Source organism: Chiloscyllium punctatum, chromosome 48, assembly GCF_047496795.1.
Source record: "Chiloscyllium punctatum isolate Juve2018m chromosome 48, sChiPun1.3, whole genome shotgun sequence".
NCBI lineage: Eukaryota > Metazoa > Chordata > Chondrichthyes > Orectolobiformes > Hemiscylliidae > Chiloscyllium > Chiloscyllium punctatum.
Genome location: NC_092786.1, coordinates 46,396,384 through 46,417,454, shown reverse-complemented (window position 1 = coordinate 46,417,454; position 21,071 = coordinate 46,396,384). Strand labels below are relative to the sequence as shown.

At 43.7% G+C, this 21,071-nt stretch overlaps 1 protein-coding gene across 2 annotated transcripts in view; it reads right to left on the bottom strand.

Moving 5' to 3' along the window:
* The window catches only part of igdcc3 (immunoglobulin superfamily, DCC subclass, member 3), a 118,984-nt gene that overhangs the window by 8,962 nt on the left and 88,951 nt on the right, over positions 1-21,071 (bottom strand). For both annotated transcript variants that reach the window (XM_072565133.1, XM_072565134.1), the window contains 5 exons: positions 12,998-13,163; positions 5,094-5,341; positions 2,606-2,770; positions 1,650-1,838; positions 813-920 (listed from right to left, as the gene is read on the bottom strand). In XM_072565133.1, coding sequence (XP_072421234.1) covers positions 813-920; positions 1,650-1,838; positions 2,606-2,770; positions 5,094-5,341; positions 12,998-13,163 — 876 coding nt within the window. The remainder of the gene's footprint in view (positions 1-812; positions 921-1,649; positions 1,839-2,605; positions 2,771-5,093; positions 5,342-12,997; positions 13,164-21,071) is intronic.

The window sequence follows — 21,071 nt, the reverse complement described above, 5'->3', positions numbered from 1 at the left end:
GTCAACCAATGGTGAACTTCGCACAGTGTCACCCATATCCCATGAAACAAGATCTGATGGGAAGTGTGTTGCTAATTTTAATGAGACACCAATGAGATGATGTCTGCATCCTAGCTGGAGAGCTTCAGTCTCAATGTTGCATTCTGTTCAGCTGGTTCCTCTTTGATGTTTTCAGTCCCTGAATATTAGAAATTTCATCTGATGGTTGTCAGGTCTAACAGTGAAACAAAGCACCTTTAACATAGGAACGCTGGACTCAGCAGATGGTCACTAGCCCTTTGAATCTGGCTTATAAAACTACATTGTCATTGAAGACTTGTGCTGCACAAGTGGAAGCCAGTCTGTTTGCACGATCCCACATGATTAGTCAGGATAGGGGCTTGGCCTGTTCTTATGTTTGGCTTAGCCATAGCGTTGGACAGGCAACACGTTTAGATTCACTGCTTTAACTCAATGAATGACATGAAATTGTGTCACTTTTTTTTGTATGCTGTCAATCACGTAAGCCATAAACAGAAATAAGGTCAAGGTTCATTAGATGATACAGAAAGAGGTGCCAGCCAGGATATAGGTTCTGACCTTACACAAATAGTGCCATAGACTCCTAAACATTCATCGGTGCTACTAATGTGATTACATCAGCTGGAACAAAGTCCACACAGCCAGTGCTGACCAATCTGATGTTTCAGTAAATTTTACTCCTTGAGAAACATTTGGTTGCTGACTTGCCCAGGCTATAGCCTCAGCAGATCCTTTCCAAATGCAGTGCTTTCAAGTTCCTGTCCGATTTATTCAGGGCCTGGTGTACTCACCCCCAGATCTTTCAGCAGCACCTTGCAGAGCCACAAAGCGGACTGTGGAATTCCCATCTCCATGACGATTAAATGCGAGAAGCTTCACTTCATAGGCAATCATTGGATCTTGTACAAAAGAAAAATTGGTTTTACAAATGCACTTTCAAAAAAAAAGACGGCTACAATGTAGGAAAGAGAGAGATAGATAGAGGTCATCCCATCAAGTTATTATTTTTGGAAGGTCACTCTAGAACCACTCCTGATGTTATCTGTTGAATACATTTATTAAACCCACACTCCAAGATGGAAAGCCAAATTCAAAGATAAATTCAGAGGACACTGTGGGCTTGAGGGCACACTGACAACGCTAACATCACTTCGCCAATCTGTGCTCCATTCTGGCTTGTCTGGAGCCCAGCGTGACTCAAATTAAGTGGATGTCTTCAGTTGGGAAGATTAGATTAGATTACCTACAGTTTGGAAACAGGCCCTTCGGCCCAACAAGTCCACACCGACCCTCCGAAGAGCAACCCACCCAGACCCATTCCCTTACATTTACCCCTGGCTAATCCACCTAACACTATGACCTGCACATCTTTGAACTGGAGCCATTCCCACCTGAACTGAAGAGGAAACTGGAGCACCCGGAGGAAACCCACGAGGAGAACGTGCAAACTCCACACAGACACACAGACAGGGAGAATGTTCAAACTTCACACAGACAGTTGCCCGAGGTCTCCAGAATCAATTTAAATTCAAGTACAGATTCAACAAAGCCGCAGGGGCGGTTTTTATTCTACTGATATTAACCCCTGCCTAGCCCTTTACAGGTGATGATCAAAACAGTCCTCTTACCCAACTGAGTTATGTTGTATGATGTCACGTTGCTCGGAAGGAGTACAGGCCCGATGAAGTGTGCTCCATGAATCCTGCGATAATACAACTTGAACCCTTCGAGCTGCCCGAGCTTAACGCTGGATTCCCATGCTGCCTGAATCGCTGTACTGTTCAAAACTTTAATGAAAAGAGCTGGTACTGCTGGAACTGGAACATCAAAAAGACAGGGTATTGTCAAACATGGCGGCATTTGGTGGTGTGGGTATTGCAAAAAAATAGGTACCAACCCCCTGCCCGCTACCAAACAGCTCATGCATCTCCAAGTCTGTATGTCACTGTACAGCAATCAGGAAGATATCACAGAGATAATCACAAGCAGGCCAGTGTCTCAATCCTGGACAATGATAATTATTGTTAAGATGATGTTCAAATTCCCAAGTGCTTGGTCATCTTTTCCCTTTGGTTCAAGAGAAAGACCCCAGTGTTGGAAGGAAGCAGCATTTTTACATAATATTGATAAGGCAGTCGGTCTGCATTGCATGGTTTGTTTTTGAACCTGCTCTGAGGAATTTTCTAATGTAGGTTTGATACTTCATCACATTTCTCTTCCACACCAAAGCTTTGCTTCCAGTTCAACAATTTTCCACAAGTTCCAAGCCTGTCCTTAGTTTAAAAAACTGCTCAGGTTTTCCAGGGCCTGGCCTGAAAATGGGAAACATTTAACACCTCATCACTTCAATCAGCAGCTACATTAATGAAGCAAGTGAAAATAAGCTCACTCAGGTCTCCTTGTGAACAATCCTAAATTGAATTTAACTACTGTGGATTTAACCTCAGCTTTGAATAGCTGCAATTCCGACGTGCCTCAGTAATGCAAAATAAAATATTTCTGTGTCAAAAGGTTAGTGAAACATTCCGAGTTCTACAATGCGTGTCTCAGAGGTGATCACATACTCTCGCTCGGTGCTACTTGCCTTCGCCCCGTGTGCTGCAGGTAGCTGGCTCAGATGGCTTGCTGGCACCGCGTGATGTGTAAGCCTTTATGTAGAAAGTGTAGCCAGTCGATGGCTGCAGATCAGTTACCACTTGCTGTAAGGTGGTTTTGCTCACAGCCTCCTGGTACTCCATCTCAACTGGGTCTACGAAACCAACAAAGATGATCAGGAAGCATGGCCTGGCAAACTCTGCGCCTTACTCTACATCAGTAATCAGTCAAGAGACAATCAACTTCAACAAGTTAGTTGGTCATGCCCAAGTTGGGTCTGAAACATTTGGGGAGAAAGGGCCACTTTCCACAAATTAAAGCCTCTGAAATAAGACTGGAACTTAATGTCATAATCAGAAAACCCGCAGTCTATTGGTAAGCAGGGTCTGGCACGTCTCATAGCACCAAATCAAGATGCACTACAATAATGTAGAAAGACAGCAATTATCCAAGAAATTTACAAGCAAGCATCCAGTCTAACAACTTTCTCAACCTGTTCTAGGAAACAGGAACTACAGAATGCCTTAGGACATGATATAACTGGACTTCAAACAGACAGTTAGCAAAGATCCTACAAAAAAAATACTAGCAGTAAACCTTAGGACTCATTAAGATATGACACGAAGCGTTGGAAACCAAACTGCTTTCATCTAAAAGGGAGTAAATACTGAGAGAGGTAACCCAGTATTGACTTCACCACTGTTCCTTATTGACACAGTGACCCAGGTTCAGAAATTCAATCAAATGGGGAAATCTGCTGATGATACCAGAACTTTTGTTTTGGTGGGGGATGCTGTTAAGGGAAAGTGAAATGACAAGAGGCAGTGCTAGAAACTACAGAATGTATGTGTCAAACACACGTATGCAATGCACCAACACAGCAAATTTAATGTGGGCAGTAGATGCACAACGGAAGGAAAAAAATTAAGCAAGCTACATATTCTAAAAATGATTTAAATATTGAAGAGAAACCAGAACTAGCCTGGTGATATGGAAACTTTAACCCGTCTGGTCAAACAAAGACATGAATGTCTTTTGCTCACTTGTAAATATTTTGCAGTTTCTAATTTCAGAACAGAACAACTCTTTTGGTTTGTATAGCTCACCCTGAAGAATAAGGGTTGCAAAGGATTTTACTAGTTATATTACGCATTCCACAGACAGCTTAATGCAGAATATACCTTAACCTGAAGGCAGAGGTTTGGTCAGTTACAAAAACAAATAAATTGGGACCTAGAGACACTGATTTCAAAAATATCAATGGACAGGACTTTCATGCAGAAGTATTTGATAGTGAGGAGTTGGATGAGTCCTTCCCTGTGGATAGAATATACAGATGTTGCACAGGGACACCACAACCGCCTGATCCCCCTTTAAGCCAAAAACCGTGCTGATTTGGAAATTTATCACCAACCCTTTACTGTCACTGGTTAAAACCTTGAAACTCTAACAGTACTGTGGAAGTTTTTAAGATACCCGACATTTTAGAGAAATCACAGATGGTTGAGATATTCTGATTGGTGAAGGCCTAGTGGTATTTAGCTGACATTAATCCAGATCCCAGGTAGTGTTCTGGGGACCTGGGTTCAAACCCAGGTCTCCAGAATAAATGCTGGCCGAGCTAACAATATCCTTGCCCCAGGAATGAATAAAAATCAATGTGGACTGTAGTGGTTCAAGAAGAAAAATCATCACCAACATTGTCTTTAAGCTGAGCAGCTGTGTGCATGCCACACTGAAGTTCCACGCACGGCCATTGGTGTTGGCACACCTGCCGGGGCACTGACTTCAGGTTCCGGATGCGGCTGCCATGCATGGGCCTCAGCCAGTAAGAAAAGTGGGGTGGTCCAGTGGTTAGCACTGCAGCCTCACAGCTCTAGGGACCTGGTTCGATTTCAGCCTTGGGTGACTGTCTGTGTGGAGTTTGCACATTCTCCCTGTGTCTGTGTGGGTTGACTCTAGGCGCTCCTGCTTCGTCCCCCAGTCCAAAGATATGCAGGTCAGGTGAATTGGGGTTGTTCAGGGATGTGTAGGCTCGGTGTATTAATCAGGGGAAAGCTAGAGTAACAGGGTAGGGGAATGGGTCTGGGTAGGATACCCTTCGGAGAGTTGGAGTGGATTTGTTGGGCCAAATGACCTGTTTCCACACTGTAGGGATTCTATGAAAATTAGAGGAACACTGCTCACCACTACCTTCCCAAGGACAAACTGGGATGAATAACAAATTCTGGCCTAGCCAGGGATGCCCACATCCAAGAAAAATAAACAACGTTTGGGAAAATTGGAAAAGCGTGTGATAAGTTTATTTTGAAACTATTCACACATGATTAACAAACTATCTTGCAATGATCGTGCACAGAAGATTTGCTGGATATACCGATACATTTTGCATTGGTTATGCCTCCCCATGGCACTGCTACATAAACTGAGTAACTGAATCAAATGGGTAATGTAAAAGCAGGGACTCAGTCGCCTACCTGCAGTCTTTCTGATGTGCAACACGTAGCCAATAATGTCCCGCGTATTCTCAGATGGTTCAGTCCAGGACACCTGAATGGCTGTCGCAGACAGAGCTGTGGCTTTCACTTCCTGGGGGGGTCCTGGAAGCCCCTCTGCCCACAGCACAGTTAACCGTGCACTGGCCTGGGTCGATCCTGCATCATTCTCAGCAATACATTGATAGATTGCTTCATCTTCCGGAGAAATTCCATTTATTGTAAGCGTACTAGGAAAAGAAAGAAAATCACATCAAAGTGCATCATACAACCTGCAAACCAAAACAGAGCCTTGATCAATTTCCCTCTTTTGTCTTTTAATTCTTTCCCTGCTGCTCTTGAAGATGTTTATTCTTTATGTACAGTTCCATTGGCACCAATCAACCTTGTGCAATTATTTATTGTGTGTGAGCCTTCAGACTGAATGCTGCAGTCTATTCGTTCAATGCTAGGGGAATCTTTATTAGCAGCCCCGTTGAAAAGCAAATTGCCGTTGAGGAAATCCTGGCCAATTTATAGTAGGGCTGCTAAAGGCAACTGTGAAGGCCCTACTATCAGTGCAGTCAGCTAATACAACACAGAGCAGGGAGAGATATCGAGAGTTTCATTGGAATACATCTTAAACATTGAGGCCATGTTTCCAGATTAGGGACCAAAGGATTGGATGATTACTGGGAGAGAAACCCACACTGGAAGTGGAATCACATAAAGAGAATCCCAGAGATGGATAGTGGTGGAGAGGCAATAGAACTGGTTAAATAGTTAAGATGTAGGTGCGGAGGTAGGCAAATCAGTCCATTTTGTGTGCTCCAGTGACAACCCTCAACTCCATTTTCCTGCCTTTTTCCCATGCTCCCAGATTCCCTTACTGATTACAAATCTATCTCAGCCTTGAATATTCTTCATGACTCAGTGGTTGGCATGCCCCTGCAGTAAAGAATTCCACAGATTTATCACCCACTGAGGAATTTCTTCTAATTCCTCATCTTAACTCAAGGAAATCTTAACTTGGTGACCCCTTACTCTGAGATTATGTCCTCTTTGGGGTCTGGCTCTTCCAAAAGGGGGTACAGCCTCTGAACATCTACCCAGTGAAGCTCTCTAAGAATCTTTCTTAATGCTTCAATAAGGTCACCTCTCATTCTTCTCAACTTCAACAAGTGCAAGTCCATCTTACACAACCTCATAAAGCAATTCCTCTATAACCAGGATCAACTGAGTGAACATTCTCTGGACTGCCTCCATGTCAGCACACCTTTCCTTAAATAAGGGGACCTAAACTGTTCATAATCATCGAGGTAATGCCAGGTTTTAGCCATACTTCCCTATTTTTAATACTCCAATCCCTTTGAAATAAAGACCAACATTCCATTTGACTTACCCACTGAACTCTGGATGCTAGAGGTAGGGACACGACCAGTATACCACAATCCTCTATCCATGCTAACAGACTATCTCCAACACCATTTACTCGTACCTGATTAACTAGCAACATGTGCAGCGCAGTCTGTTCTAATATAACGCGAAAGCTCCGTTCTCATGCGATCTCGCATGATAAGAAAAGCGCACATTAGCCACTGCATTTAAACTACTGGAGCCGGAATCGTATTATAGCCAACACAGGCAAGAAAAGTTCGTATTCTACAAATAACGGGCTAAATTCTTCAATCGCATTAAAGCCAATTCGCACTTAAGAAACATGCATTCTCGCAGAACTGACTTTATCTTATCAAATATCTTTTGGTTTGGGCTATGGGTGAGGCAATAAACTGGAGAGATTCAAACTTGAAGTAGCCAGCAACTGAATACCTACATTCCTCATCAAGATCTCTTCAGATACCAATCGAGGTCAAACATCATGAATCATTTTTCACTGGCCGGAAGGGGACAGTTTGAGAGACTGGCTGAGGGCTTTGACAGCCAAACTGAGATATTTCACAAGCAGCAAGCATGTGAGAATATTCTTAATATACTTCAGTATGTGTTGCGAGTCAGAGCCTGTCCGATTCAGGAGCCTGTGAGATTCCACAATGCTCAGTAAATTGTGAGTGCCATTTCCGTTGTCCAGGAAGAACTCCACCACACAACACTGCAAGAACTGATGGAATAGTGAGAGCCCTTTACCTCATTTACAGACTGGTTTACTTCTGGAAGCTGATGGGATAGGTTAATCTGTGATTTATAACAGACAATAAGTGCAGCTTTATTTAAAGCAGTCTTTAGCAGAGTATTCTGACTCTGACACAGACCCTCACCTTGGTAAATAAATAAGGTGCACTCCAGGTGTTTATGCTGAGGCCAAACTCTGCAAATGGGTGTTATCTGAAAAGTTAAAGTGCTTTGCAGAACTTACTTTTGGAGAAGACTATGAGTGTGCAGCTGAACTGTCAGGAGACAGATCTAACTGATTGAGCCCACAGTTTTGACTGCGACTTTTAATCAGGATTATTAAAATGGTGTCTCACTGTTCAATATCCTCTTTGCCAGTATTTATCACTGAAGTGGAAGCACTGGCACAGACTAGAGTATTGTTCCATGGGTGTGGGCAACTAACAGATACTTCACTCACATCCTTTGAGGTGACAACGTAATGGCAGACTCCAGAGAGTACAAAACTCAAGCACGGTTCTTCCTTCTCTGATGCCAACAAAAGCACACTTCCTAATAGGGAATACTAGCTAATGCCTGGGAGGTGGAACTATGGCTAATGTCTCTCTCTGACATCCTGAAGCCAAGTGTACCGCTGTAACTGCTACCCGTTGGATTTTCTTCTTCCAACTTCCCACCGAAAACACAATATGGTGAACAGGAGTCATACGAGCTGGCCTGCACTGCACCAATGACAACTACAGCTGAGTAAGAGACAATATGTGAGGTCTATTTGATATTGTCAGCCTCGGTAAAAGGAGGATCTCGGAACAGTAAATGCCACTGCCAGCCTCTGTGAAAGTGGGAAGATTATCATTCTGGAACACTATAATGCCACCAATTCCTGTTCACATGCGAATCTTCCACTAAAGTACCATCAGTAGAATGGGAGACCCAGCTGTGGTAATCCAAGGGGAGGGGGGTCAGTGTCTCAGAAACATCCAAAATTCTTTTATCTGACATCAATGGTGATTTTGTTTTACATTAAGAGAACAGAAAAGAAAAGTACCACATCGAAGGCAAACAGCTACCGAAAAGAAAATCCCTCCCCAAATACTTAACAATCGCTGACAGAACTGGATCCTGAATTCAACAGAAATCTGCATTACTTTATAAACGAAAATCCAAACTCAATTGTGTCACTTGTAAAATTAATCTTAAATCCAAATAACACACACCAGACATTGATTGTAAAACAACTCTAAGAATATTAATGAAAGCTCTTGTCAGATCACTTCAGTTTACAATTGAGAAGCTTCCGTGCTAGCCTATAATATGAAAGGTATGTGTAGGCCCCTCTCCCAACAAACTTAATAGATGTGAACATTTCATTGTGTGGAGTGGACACGTGTTCATCACTGCACACTTCAATCAGGGCATCCACATTCAAATGAAAGGCATTTTACTTTGAAATAGAAAGGTCTGCCTGTATGCAGAGGCTTCCTGGAGCTCCGGGAGTTTCCCATTGAAAGCTTCATCCTGATGGGATTAATAAACTCCAGTGAGACAAGAGATCAAAGAGACTCCTTTAACATCCATTGTCAGTGTCCTCCCTCCCCGCTCCTGGGTTAGATATTGAATCAGTGAATAAGCTCACTACTTTCCATCTGAAGACAGCCATTTCCTCTCTTCACTGGGGAGGCCTATCTATGGGTGAGACACAGCTCTTGAACCATCCTGTGATGTAAAAACGTAAAAAGAATTCCTTTCCTTTTATCAGACTTCATGATTTTTGGGGGGGGGGGGGGAGGTGGTTACCGTGGGGTCACAGCACGCTGGTGGCAAGGTATTGAGCTGAGGGGTTGTGTGCTTTTTCTTCAGGGCAGCTTCATTCAGCACAGCTGAATTTCAGCAAGGGAGCTTCTGTAAGCTTAAAATACACAAAACCCTTACAGAGGCTCAACAATCTTGATGCAGGAAGCATTCTTCCACTGCTGGGAGGTCGAGTGGGTTCTAAAATAAGAGAAACACACTCTCACAATGTTTCTGGTAAGATACAGATAGACTCTTCATTACCAAGGAGATAAAAGGTTATTGAAGGGATTCAGAACTGGAGAGTTGGACTTAAGAGAGCCTTGTGAATGATGGGCCCAAGGGCCGAATGGCTTACACTTGTACCTTGTTTGTATGCTTGTAGAATAAGAGGGAGGCCATTTAAGATTGAGAAGAGAAAGAACTTCTTCACTGAATCTTCATGGCTAGTGAATCTTTAGAATTCTCTACTCCAGTGGTTTATTCCTCAAGTACATCCATCATACAAGATGCCACAAAGGGGGTTACTGAGTAGTATAAGGGTCCATGGTGTTAGAGGCAAGGTGCTAGCATTGATAGAAGCTTGGCTGTCTGGCAGAAAGCAGAGAGTGGGGATAAAAAGGTCCTTCTCAGGATGGCAGCCGGTGACAAGTGGTGTTCCACAAGGCTGAGTATTGCGACCACAACTTTTCACTTTACACATTAACAATCTAGATGAAGGAACTGAGGGTATTGTGGCTAAGTATGCAGATGATACAAAGATAGGTAGAGAGAGACAGGGAGCATTGAAGAGGCAGGGAGGCTGCTGAAGGATTTGCACAGGTGAGGAGAGTGGGTAAAGAAATGGCAAATGGAGAACCATGTCAGAAAGTGTGAGGTCATGCACTTTGGTAGAAAGAATAGAGGCATGGACTATTTTCTAAATGGGCAGAAAATTCAGAAGTCTGAAGTGCACAGAGACTTGGGAGTTCTAGTCCAGGATTCTCTGAAGGTAAATTTGTAGGTTGAGCCAGTAGTTAGGGAAACAAATGCAATGAGGACACTTATTTTGAGAGGACTTGAATATAAAAGCAGGGATGTATTTCCGAGGCTCCATAAGGCTCTGGTCAGACCACGTTTGGAGTATTGTGCACAATTTTGTGCACCATATCTCAGGAAGGATGCACCGGCCTTGGACCGTGTTCAGAGGAGGTTCATAAGAACGTCACCAGGAATGAAAAGCTTAACAAATGAGGAACGTTTGAGGACTCTGGGTCTATACTTAATGGAGTTTAGAAGGATGAGGAGGATCTAATTGAAACATACAGAATACGGAATGGCCTGGACAGAGTGGATGTTAGGAAGGTGTTTCCATTGGTAGGAGAGACCCGGGTGCACAGCCTTAGAATAAAGAGAAGACATTTTAGAATGGAGATAAGGAAGAACATCTTCAGCCAGAGAGAGGTGTATCTATGGAATTCATTCCCACAGAAGGCTGTGGAGGCCAGGTCATTGAGTAGATTTAAGACTGAGATAGATAGGTTCTTGATTGTCAAGAGGATCACGTTTTAAGAGGAAAAAGTGGGAGAATGGGGTTGGGAAACGGATAAGCCACGATTGAATGGCAGAGCAGACTCAACAGGCTGAATGGCCTAATTTCTGCTCCTATATCTTATGGTGTGATGGGTGGGTAGATGTCCAGGTATGAAAGATATCATACGGGGATAGGGCTGGAAAATGCCCTTGAGGTAGAAGACCAGCTGTTGAATGTCAGAGAAGGCTCAAGGCATGGAGTAGTCTGTCCTTGCCTCTGTTTCCGATGTTCCTACCAGGCTCTAGGCCTCCTGAATGTTTCAGGCCCACTGTCCTGGGGGCGGGGGGGGGCTTTTGTTTTTAACTTGCCCAATATGGCAGCTGGTGAACTTCCAGAATTAGTAAGTGCCTGCAGGACCTGCCATCAAACTAAACATGCAGCTGCACACGCTGTACCTAAACCCATCACATTTCTAGGACATTGTACTCAGTGTTGGTTTAATCGATTCAACGCTAGATATTGAGAGCAAACTCTTGACAGCTGTAGCATTTATCATCCTTTGGAATAAGAACGCCGAGCTGAAATAGCCACTACATTTAGAATTGCTTCCTTTTAAATTCTCATTAAGGCTCAGTGCCATTTGCACCTCACTGGGAAATGTAGCAAGGATAGAGAGTGTCTGACTGTTTCCTGTAATTTACATCAAATGCCTGTGAAGGGTTTGTGTCCAATAAAATGGACCGACAGCTGCCGAGGGAAAGTCAATGCAGGGCTAGTGCCAGCACACATTCACACCAAAGTGAGAGATACATATATATTCATATACAAGAGGTTCCAATCTATTGAAAGAAAAACATTCAAAGGCTCTTAGCTTGCACACAAGACAATCAGCATGACTGATTATCAGAAGGTCATAGGGCCAGGCCAGTGATGTGTCTTTCCCCAGACAAAAGAACCACAACACGGAGGGCTGAGACACTAGAAGCAATAGGGATTCAAACACAAAAGACATTGCTCTGGGACTGGAAAACAAAATAAAATTGGGGACTTTAAATGACGGGGCTTTAGCTTGAGTTGGGAAGACTGGCCTCGAATCCCACAGGAGAGTTTCCCCATCAGGCACTGTCAAAGTACACATCATTGGAACAGAAAATAAATCAATCAATTGATTGATTGCAACAGATTCAGAGAAACAGTCAAGAGTTGGCGTTTACCTTGCAGTTGATTCGGGAATGACTTCCCATACTTTACCCTCTCCATCCCACCTTCCAATATTAGTCGGAAGAAAATCCAGAGAATCCTGCTTCGAATAGCAGGATTGGTAGAAGGATATCTTTCCAGAATTAAATAGTGTTTGTTGCATGACTTACAAAATGCACGCACATGTGACAGAGATCGAAGGGACTGTGAACCTTTCAGATTAGTGAAATATCTCTTAACCCTGGGGAGTACTGGACCTCTTGGCCTCCCCTAGCCTTTAGGAGAAGGGATTGTGGGTAAAACTACACAAATTAAAAACCAACAAAACTGCCAACTCCATCTTGACCTGGAATCACCCTGATTTACCAGAGCACAGGAGGTCCCGATGACAGAACTAATCAAAGTAGTCCAACAATTAGCTGCAATGTCCCTGTGACCCATTCATTCAGCTGCTATCTTGTTTAGCCTGCTCTTCTGATTAGGTGCTTTAATCGTCTTAATTTACAGACAGTGGGTGTGGAAACACAATCAGCACCAACAATGCTTTTACCCTGAATGCTAAAATCAGTCCCTTGTGGATTGAATTGTAACTGAGAAAACATACTTGTTTTGAAGAATAACAATAGGAATATATACATTTAAAATTACATCAAGCCAATTAAATATTTTGGTGATTAAGAATAATAAATGGTTTAAGACATATAGTCAGGGTGTAAAAATAATAGACGGAAAAAATAGCTTTTGAGGATCAAGTATCTAGTGCAACACAGAGGAATTGGAATGTTCTTTTGCATGAACACAAAATGTTAAGTTGCAGAAGTGCAGCAAGTAACTAAAAAAGGCAAATGGAATTTTCATCTTTATTGCTGGGGGATTGAAGTTTGAAGACAGGTAAGTTTTGTTAGAATTTTACAGTGTGTTGGTCAGGCTGCACCTGGAGTACTCCATGCAGTGTTGGTCCCTGTATTTAAAAGGATATGTGACATTGGAGATCGCTCAAAAGAGATTCACTGGACATATTCCTGGGATGGAGGGGTTGATTTATCAAGAATGTTAGAACAGGTTTGACCTTCATTCATTAGAGTTGAGAAGAATGATTTTATTAAAACACGCCAGATTCTGAAGGAGCTTTACAGGGTAGATATTGAGGAGATGTTTCTAATAGTGGGCAAATCACAAACAAGGGGGCATAGCTACAGAATAAGGGGCATTCCTGAAATTAATCTTTAAGTAACAGGTTGTGGATGGCATACTGCGTTTGGCTGGCACTCACTTGTTGTTGTTTTTCAGTTTGATGTGTCCGCTAGGGGCGAGGATTTCCCCGTTTTTCAGCCAAGTAAGTTGTGGGATTGGCTCTCCCTGAGCCAGGCAGTTGAAAATGGCTGTGGTTCCAACTGGCCTGGATATGGACTGTGGGTACTGTACAAACTCTGCAGGTGCTGGAATACAAAACAGGAAGAGGTATCTCAGCTTACTAGATCAACAGGTAAAACATCGCAAAACATACAGTTTGCACAAATATTGTTCAGCTCCACTAATGTCTCGGCTCAACTGCTGCTGAAATCCTCATCCACATTCATGCTACCTTCAGATGTTCCCATGATCTCCCACCTCTCCAAGATCTATTCCAATAGCCTGAAGACCATATTCTACATTGCACCATGACTCACAAATCTATTGTTCCTGTGCTCACTGACCTGCATTGTTTCCTAGCTTGGATGGAAATCCTTCCATGGTCTCACCTCTCCTGTCTCTGTCACCTCCTCCGTTCCCTACAATCCAGTGAGAACCCAAGAGCTTTCCCAATTCTGAAGCCTCTACATCCTTTACCCCACCAATCATGGCCTTCCTTTCAACCATCTAGGCATTAAAGCTGCAGAATTCCCTACCCAACCTCTCCATTCTGTACTCCTCTTTCCACCTTTAAAAGACCTAACTCTTTGGCCGATTTTTTAATCTATCTGTCCTAACAACTCCTTCTTTGGCCCAGTGTTACTTCTGGTCTGATTATGTTCTGCGGAATGCATTAGGACTGTTCACTTTGTCATAGACATTACATAAAAGCAAGTTGTTACTGCAGCATCTGGTAATGGGAGCTCAGTGGCACTGTGTAAATTAAGAACATTAGTGTTGCCACCCAGACTTAATTCTCACCATTCTTCTCATTTTCCACCATGTACTGAGAAAATCTACTTTCCTCCTCCAGTTATGTTCATACTTGTCATTCCTTGACCCGTCAAATAGAACAAAAGGAAGGTTTGGAAGGGTATTTTCTGAGTGCGCTTATAACTCCTGAGGAGACTGACAGCTTTTAAAACAAAGCACTCCCTACTGAACTATTAGAAAGAAAACTGATATATCACGATACTACTTTTGAAAACTGTTACTATAACAAACCAATTAAACTGAGCATTATTTGCACATTAATTAGGTGCAGAATATTTTTTTCTATTCATGAGAGTGTCACTGGCTGGTTAGCATTTATTGCCCGTCCCTAATTGTCCTTGAGAAGGCGGTGGTGAGCTGCCTTCTTGAACAGATGCAGTCCACCTGCTGTGGGATCACCCACAATGCCCTTAGAGAGGGAATTCCAGGATTTTGAACCAGCAAGTGAAGAAACAGTGATATAGTTCCGAATCAGGGCGACGAATGGCTTGGAGGGGCACTTGCAGTTGGCGGTGTTCCCATGTACCTGCTGCCCTTGTCGATCTAGCTGGAAGTGGTTGTCGGTTTGGAAGATACTGTCAAAAGATTGTGGGTGAATTTCTTATAATTCAAATTGAAAGTTCACTTTCAATAATACATTTATAGAAAGATTCTCCTCGTATCGTTAAAAGAACTGCATTACGTCTCACACAAATGTGGCACCACATGCAATTCACAGTCTTTCTAACTCATTCTTCATTTCATAGGATCTCTCATTTATCATCCAAAACCTCAGCTCTCAAGATGCATTTGACTGCATCTTTATTCCACAAGAAGTCAGTTACTAACAACACAGCACACATCTGAAAACCCTGTCTCTCTCAAAGCATGACAGTCTGGTGTTACAAAACCTTTAAAGACTCCCTTCTTGAAACCTTTAAACTGGTGAGCTCTAGTAGCATTGGGGCTACCACAATGTCCAATTCACATTTCCTCATCTTTCCTTTTTTCCACCATTTGTTCTTTCCAGCTACATCACATACAGTCTCTGCTCTATTCTTCTGGTCATCTGTCAGCATCAAGCTTCGATCTAAAACTGCCAAGCAAATAAACCATTCCATTCAGAGATTATCTTGTTTTTTCCCTTTTGTCCGAATTCTCAGGATGCTCTAAACTTTTAAACTGCCAAATAGAAAACACAGACAACAATACAATTAGCCTTCTATTTACCCTTTGCTGTTTTACTATTCTACCACACGGTGACTTCCAGGTCATATGGGTGTTTCTTGAAACCGAATGACGACACAATCAGGGAACCAATTAACTCTCATCTACGAACATATGGAAACCTACAGTCCCACACCCCACTGCTTTCTGCATTAATATTAACCGTAACCAGTCAATCTGAGACCATTTAATTATTAATCACTCTGTATGTAGAAATGCTTTGGGACACCCATTCTAATACGTCCTTTACCTTTCCTTGTTCTGTACTTGTTGTTTAACTTGAATCAGTCCTTCCAGTTACGTATTTCCAATCTCCTGAATACCTGATATTTCCAAAAGGACTCCTCTGACATCTTCAAAACTGAAAAGTTGGATTTTTTTGAAATATTTCCTCATTATTCCACCCTTTGCCATGAGAAATAAGACTTTCTCTGTCCTTCTTCACGACATTGTCAAGATCTGGGTTCTTGCTTCTGTTTTGATCATCAGAACTAAGCTCAACTTTCAAGACATGGTCTGACCAAAGCACGAAGCAATGTCACTGTACACTTGTTACAATCCACGCAGGTCTGACAGGGATACTGGAAACCAAATGGAGCTAGGGGGAGGATTATTTCTTAATTGAAGAATAGTTGGGTGAGCACTTGATTGGGAATACATAATGGGGGTGGGGGAGGAGATGTGAGAAGATTGGTGCATCTTGTAGTGCAGTGATACTGTCCGTTCCTCTGAGCCAGCAGACCTTGGCTTAAGGTTCTACTCCAGAGATCTATGATAACATACCTGGACAGGGTGATTTGGAAAATATCTGAAAAGCAACCTATCGGCGTTATTGGAGTTTGCAAAATCTGAGTAGATTAAAACTCTGACTTGAAAAGTACACACCTGGACTCTATTTGACCGGCATTTAACCTCTGGGTTCCACAAACGTGACAAACTCAAATTTGATATCCACTGATGTAAGGTCGTCCTCCAGGAAATGGAATGACAGCTCACAGAAGGACTAGGCTTGTGGGAGGTGCTGCAGAGTGTCCTGGACATTGATGGCGAGCATGTTCACACAGTGTGTGAATGGGATGTTATGTAAATAGTTGGCTGGCACATTCCTTACCTGGTAAGGCAGGTCATCCACCAAATCATGAAATTAGCCGTGCCTGGCTCTCTTTACCCAACAATCTGTCACAGCTCTTCATATATCTCCCTTTTTTGTGAGCTCTCACCAAGCATCAGCTGGATTCCACACACTGTCCTCACCCCAGAGAGTGTGTCAGCTTCAGACACACACAACAGAAATGGAGTCTGCAAGGGAAATTTAGGCTGTCTCCACAATCTGCTCTCTTGGGTATGGAGCCAATGTGGACTTGCCTCAACCTTACCTCTGTAGAATATCTTCTCTGGGGTTTGCATCTGAGGAAGGATCTTCTACATTGAAACTCCCTTCCAGTCCTTCCACATCCCCACTTAGAGATCCTTACAAATGACATTTTAATCCTCAACCATTGGGACTGCTATTCAGTCCAAGGTTCTGGTGAGGTCACACTGTGCCCATGAGATGTTGCATTTGCAAAAGTCATTAATACTTGATATAAGCTCTTTCCCTCATATCATTACCTGATCAACCTCAATCCACTGAAATGATCTCATTTGCTCCTTTTCTCATTCATAGTCCTCCTTTTCCCATACACAGGGTGCCCTTCTCTCTTGAGAGGATTAGACATCTATAACTACAAATCACCTTTTTCCTGACACAACCATTTATCACTTCTAATTTGCCCCCTTTCCACAGTTTCTCTCAGCCCTTCCTTTCTCAGGTGCACACTTACCAACTCAAAAGTACTTGATGTTTAATAGACCGAGATCCACATGTTGAATTAGGCAGGAAAAGAATTTCAGAGATTTGCAGGGGTTTTGTTGTAAACTTATAGTTTAGCGCATACATTAGTTTCCACCTTTCCCCACTCAGAGGCCTACTCCCTTCTGGGGTTGGATCTCACTCACATACAAAGTCCAAAGAGCATCACTGTTCTCAACCAACACTCAAGCTGCTCTGTTTTATATTTAAAGAGATCTGCATTTCTATGGCTAACATTTCATTGACACTCTTGCCCTCTTCTATCTACAAACACACTCTTCCTCTTGTCCCACTCTTTTCCAAACACACTGACATCTTTCACCTCTTTGCAAAGGGAAGGAGATGTCTGTTCTCCTCTGGCTTCCTTTGTCATTTATCCTTTCTCCGGATTCAAACCCAATATAGTGGTTCATCTGGCAAACAGCTTAACACAATTCAAAAGGGAATTAAGGGCACTTTGAGCAAAATTACAAGGTGCTGCTGACGACAGTCTCCAGCCAGCTCCTACTCCAAGCAATTTTCACTTTTACAGAAATAGGCCATGCTACCCTGGCAACTTGCCAAGTCCTATTTTCATTCATTTATTTTTTGTTTGCATCCTTCAGACCCAGCATGGCCTTTTCTTCACTGACTTCAGTGTATTGAACACATACTGCTTAACAGAATTATTAATAAAACGCATGTTGTCATCAGAAACCAATCCTACTGACATGCACAGATTCCAACACCTGTAATCTTCAGAGTCAGCTGCAGGAGGAACAAGTAAATGTGTGTGGTCACGGCTCTTAGAAAAACCATGAGTTCCACTCGAGTTTTATTTTCGGTCAACTTGCTCCCAACGGCGCTGTTCATACGATATTAACACACCACGTCTCCATTTTGGCTTTAGGTCCATGACAGTGGATCCAGCACCCCATGGGTTAATGGGGTAGGAAAAGATGCAATGCAAAAGAAACAAAGAATATGGTGACACGTGGCGTGTCACTTCAGGTTTACTTTTAGAGTGAGAACATTATTAAATTCATCCCACAGTTTCTGACAATTGACATTAGACAAGCCCACTCCAAGATCCATAGCTGCTGTAATAGGGAAAGAACTTCGATCTGGGTGAGTGGTGAGACATCCAAAATAAATTCCTACACATTACTATTATTACCGCACTCTCGCAGCGCCACTGTCATTACCACATTCCTGCTGTCATTACCACATTCTCTTGACACCACCGATATTAAAAAAAGCACACTTAATTCACTTCATACTTTTGCTATTTTCTAACCCATTCACTCAGCTTATAAGTCCTCTTGGAGCCTCCTTGTACCTTCCTCACAATGTAGCTCCCACCAGCCTGGTCTTTTCAGAAAGTTTGGCGAGACAGAAGAACGTAAGCACTAGGAGCAGGGGTAGGCCATCTGGCTCGTCGAACGTGCTCCGCCATGGCTGATGCTTCTGTGGACTCAGCCCTACTTACCCGCCTGCAGACCATAACCCCTCATTTTTTACTGTTCAAAAATCTATCTTTGCGTTAATAACATTCGACGAGGTCGCCTCAACTGCTTCACTGGGCAGGGAATTCCTCTCCAACTCAGACATTAACCTGCTCACTCTTATTTTGAGGCTATGTCTGTCTAACAGCTCTAGCTTCACCTGCCAATGGAAACAACTTTCTTGCTTCTATCTTATCTATTATAGTATTATTATTATATCATAATATGATACATTTCAATAAGTTCCCAATTGATCCTTACAACCAAATTGATGATCTGGATTGTGAACAGGTATAAACCCTGTACTAATCGCTGCAGTATCTTAGTAGTAATAGCCTGTCACGCTGAGAGTTATCTATTCGTTCCTACACTCTGCTTTCTGTCTGTCAACCATTCTCCATCCATACAACTGTATTCCCCCCAGTCTTATGCACTCCAACATTATTTCCTAATCTCTTGTTCGGGACCTTATCTAAAACCTTTTGAAAATCTAAATATATCACATACAATGGTTTTCCTTTATCAATGCTAAGGTCCTCAAAAAACCCAGACACTTTCATCAAACATGATTTCCCTTTGATAAATCCACTTTGATTCTGACTGATTTAACCATTTTTTATTAAATGTTCCGGTGATAACACCCTTTATAATGGATTATAACATTTGCCCAATCACTGAGATTAAACCAACAGGTCTGCAGTTCATCATGCTCCCTCTTCCTCCTTGAAAACCTGGAAGCATACATTACTCCATTCCAATCCACAACATTCTCTCCTGAAGTTAGAAATTTTGACAGATAACCACTAATGTATCCAAATGTCTATATTCACCTCTTTCAACAACCTAAGATGAAGCTGATCAGGTCCAGGAAATTTTCAATCAGAGAACTTTGAGTTCAAGCTCTTTACTAACACCAATTAATTAAATTTCCTCCATTTTGCAACTTCATTGGGTGCCTATTATTTCCAACAGATACTTTATATCTTCACCCATGAAGGTAAGTTGAATGTAACTGTTTAGGTTCTCAGCCATTTCCTTACTATCCAGACTCCATTACATTACAGTGCTCCCCCGCGTCACCATCATTACAGCACTCCCTCACGGCACCGTCATTACAGCGCTCCCTCACGTCACCGTCATTACAGCGCTCCCCCGCGTCACCGTCATTACAGTGCTCCCCCGCGTCACCGTCATTACAGCGCTCCCCCGCATCACCGTCATTACAGCGCTCCCCCACGTCACCGTCATTACAGCGCTCCCCCGTGTCACCATCATTACAGCGCTCTCCCGCGTCACCGTCATTACAGCGTTCCCTCACGTCACCGTCATTACAGCGCTCCCCCACGTCACCGTCATTACAGCACTCCCCCGCGTCACCGTCATTACAGCGCTCCCCTGCGCCACTGTCATTACAGTGAGTTCCCTCACATCCGTGTCATTACAGCGCTCCCTCACGTCACCGTCATTACAGCGCTCCCCCACGTCACCGTCATTACAGCGCTCCCCCACGTCACCGTCATTACAGTGAGCTCCCTCACATCCGTGTCATTACAGGGCTACCCCACATCTGTGTCACTACAGCACTCCCCCACATCCATGTCATTACAGGGCTACCCCACATCTGTGTCATTACAGAACTCCCCCGTGTCTGTGTCATTCCAGCACCCCCCCCACGTCTGTGTCTTTACCGGGCTCTCCCACATCTGTGTTATTACAGGGCTCCCCCATGTCTGTACAATTACAGCGCTCCCCCACATCCGTGTCATTACACGGCTCCCCCACGTCCGTGTCATTACAGTGCACCCCCACGTCCGTGTCATTACAGTGCACCCCCACGTCCGTGTCATTACAGGGCTCCCCCACGTCCGTGTCATTACAGGGCTCCCCCACGTCCGTGTCATTACAGGGCTCCCCCACGTCCGTGTCATTACAGGGGCCCCCCACGTCCGTGTCATTACAGGGGCCCCCCACGTCCGTGTCATTACAGGGACCCCCCACGTCCATGTCATTACAGAGCTCCCATACATCTGTGTCATTACAGGGCTCCCCCACGTCCCTGTCATTACAGGGCTCCTCCACATCCGTGTCATTACAGTATTCCCCCACGTCCATGTCATTACAAGGCTCCCCCACATCCGTGTCATTACAGCACTCCCCCACACCATGTCATTCCAGCACTCCCCCACGTCTGTGTCATTACAGTGCTCCCCCACATCCGTGTCATTACAGTGCTCCTCCACATCCATGTCATTACAGGGCTCCCCCACATCCATGTCATTACAGTGCTCCTCCACGTCCATGTCATTACAAGGCTCCCCCACATCCGTGTCATTACAGCACTCCCCCACGCCATGTCATTCCAGCACTCCCCCATGTCTGTGACATTACAGTGCTCCCCCACATCCGTGTCACTACAGCACTCCCCCACATCCATGTCATTACAGGGCTACCCCACATCTGTGTCATTACAGAACTCCCCCGTGTCTGTGTCATTCCAGCACCCCCCCCACGTCTGTGTCTTTACCGGGCTCTCCCACGTCTGTGTTATTACAGGGCTCCCCCATGTCTGTACAATTACAGCGCTCCCCCACATCCGTGTCATTACAGGGCTCCCCCACATCCGTGTCATTACACGGCTC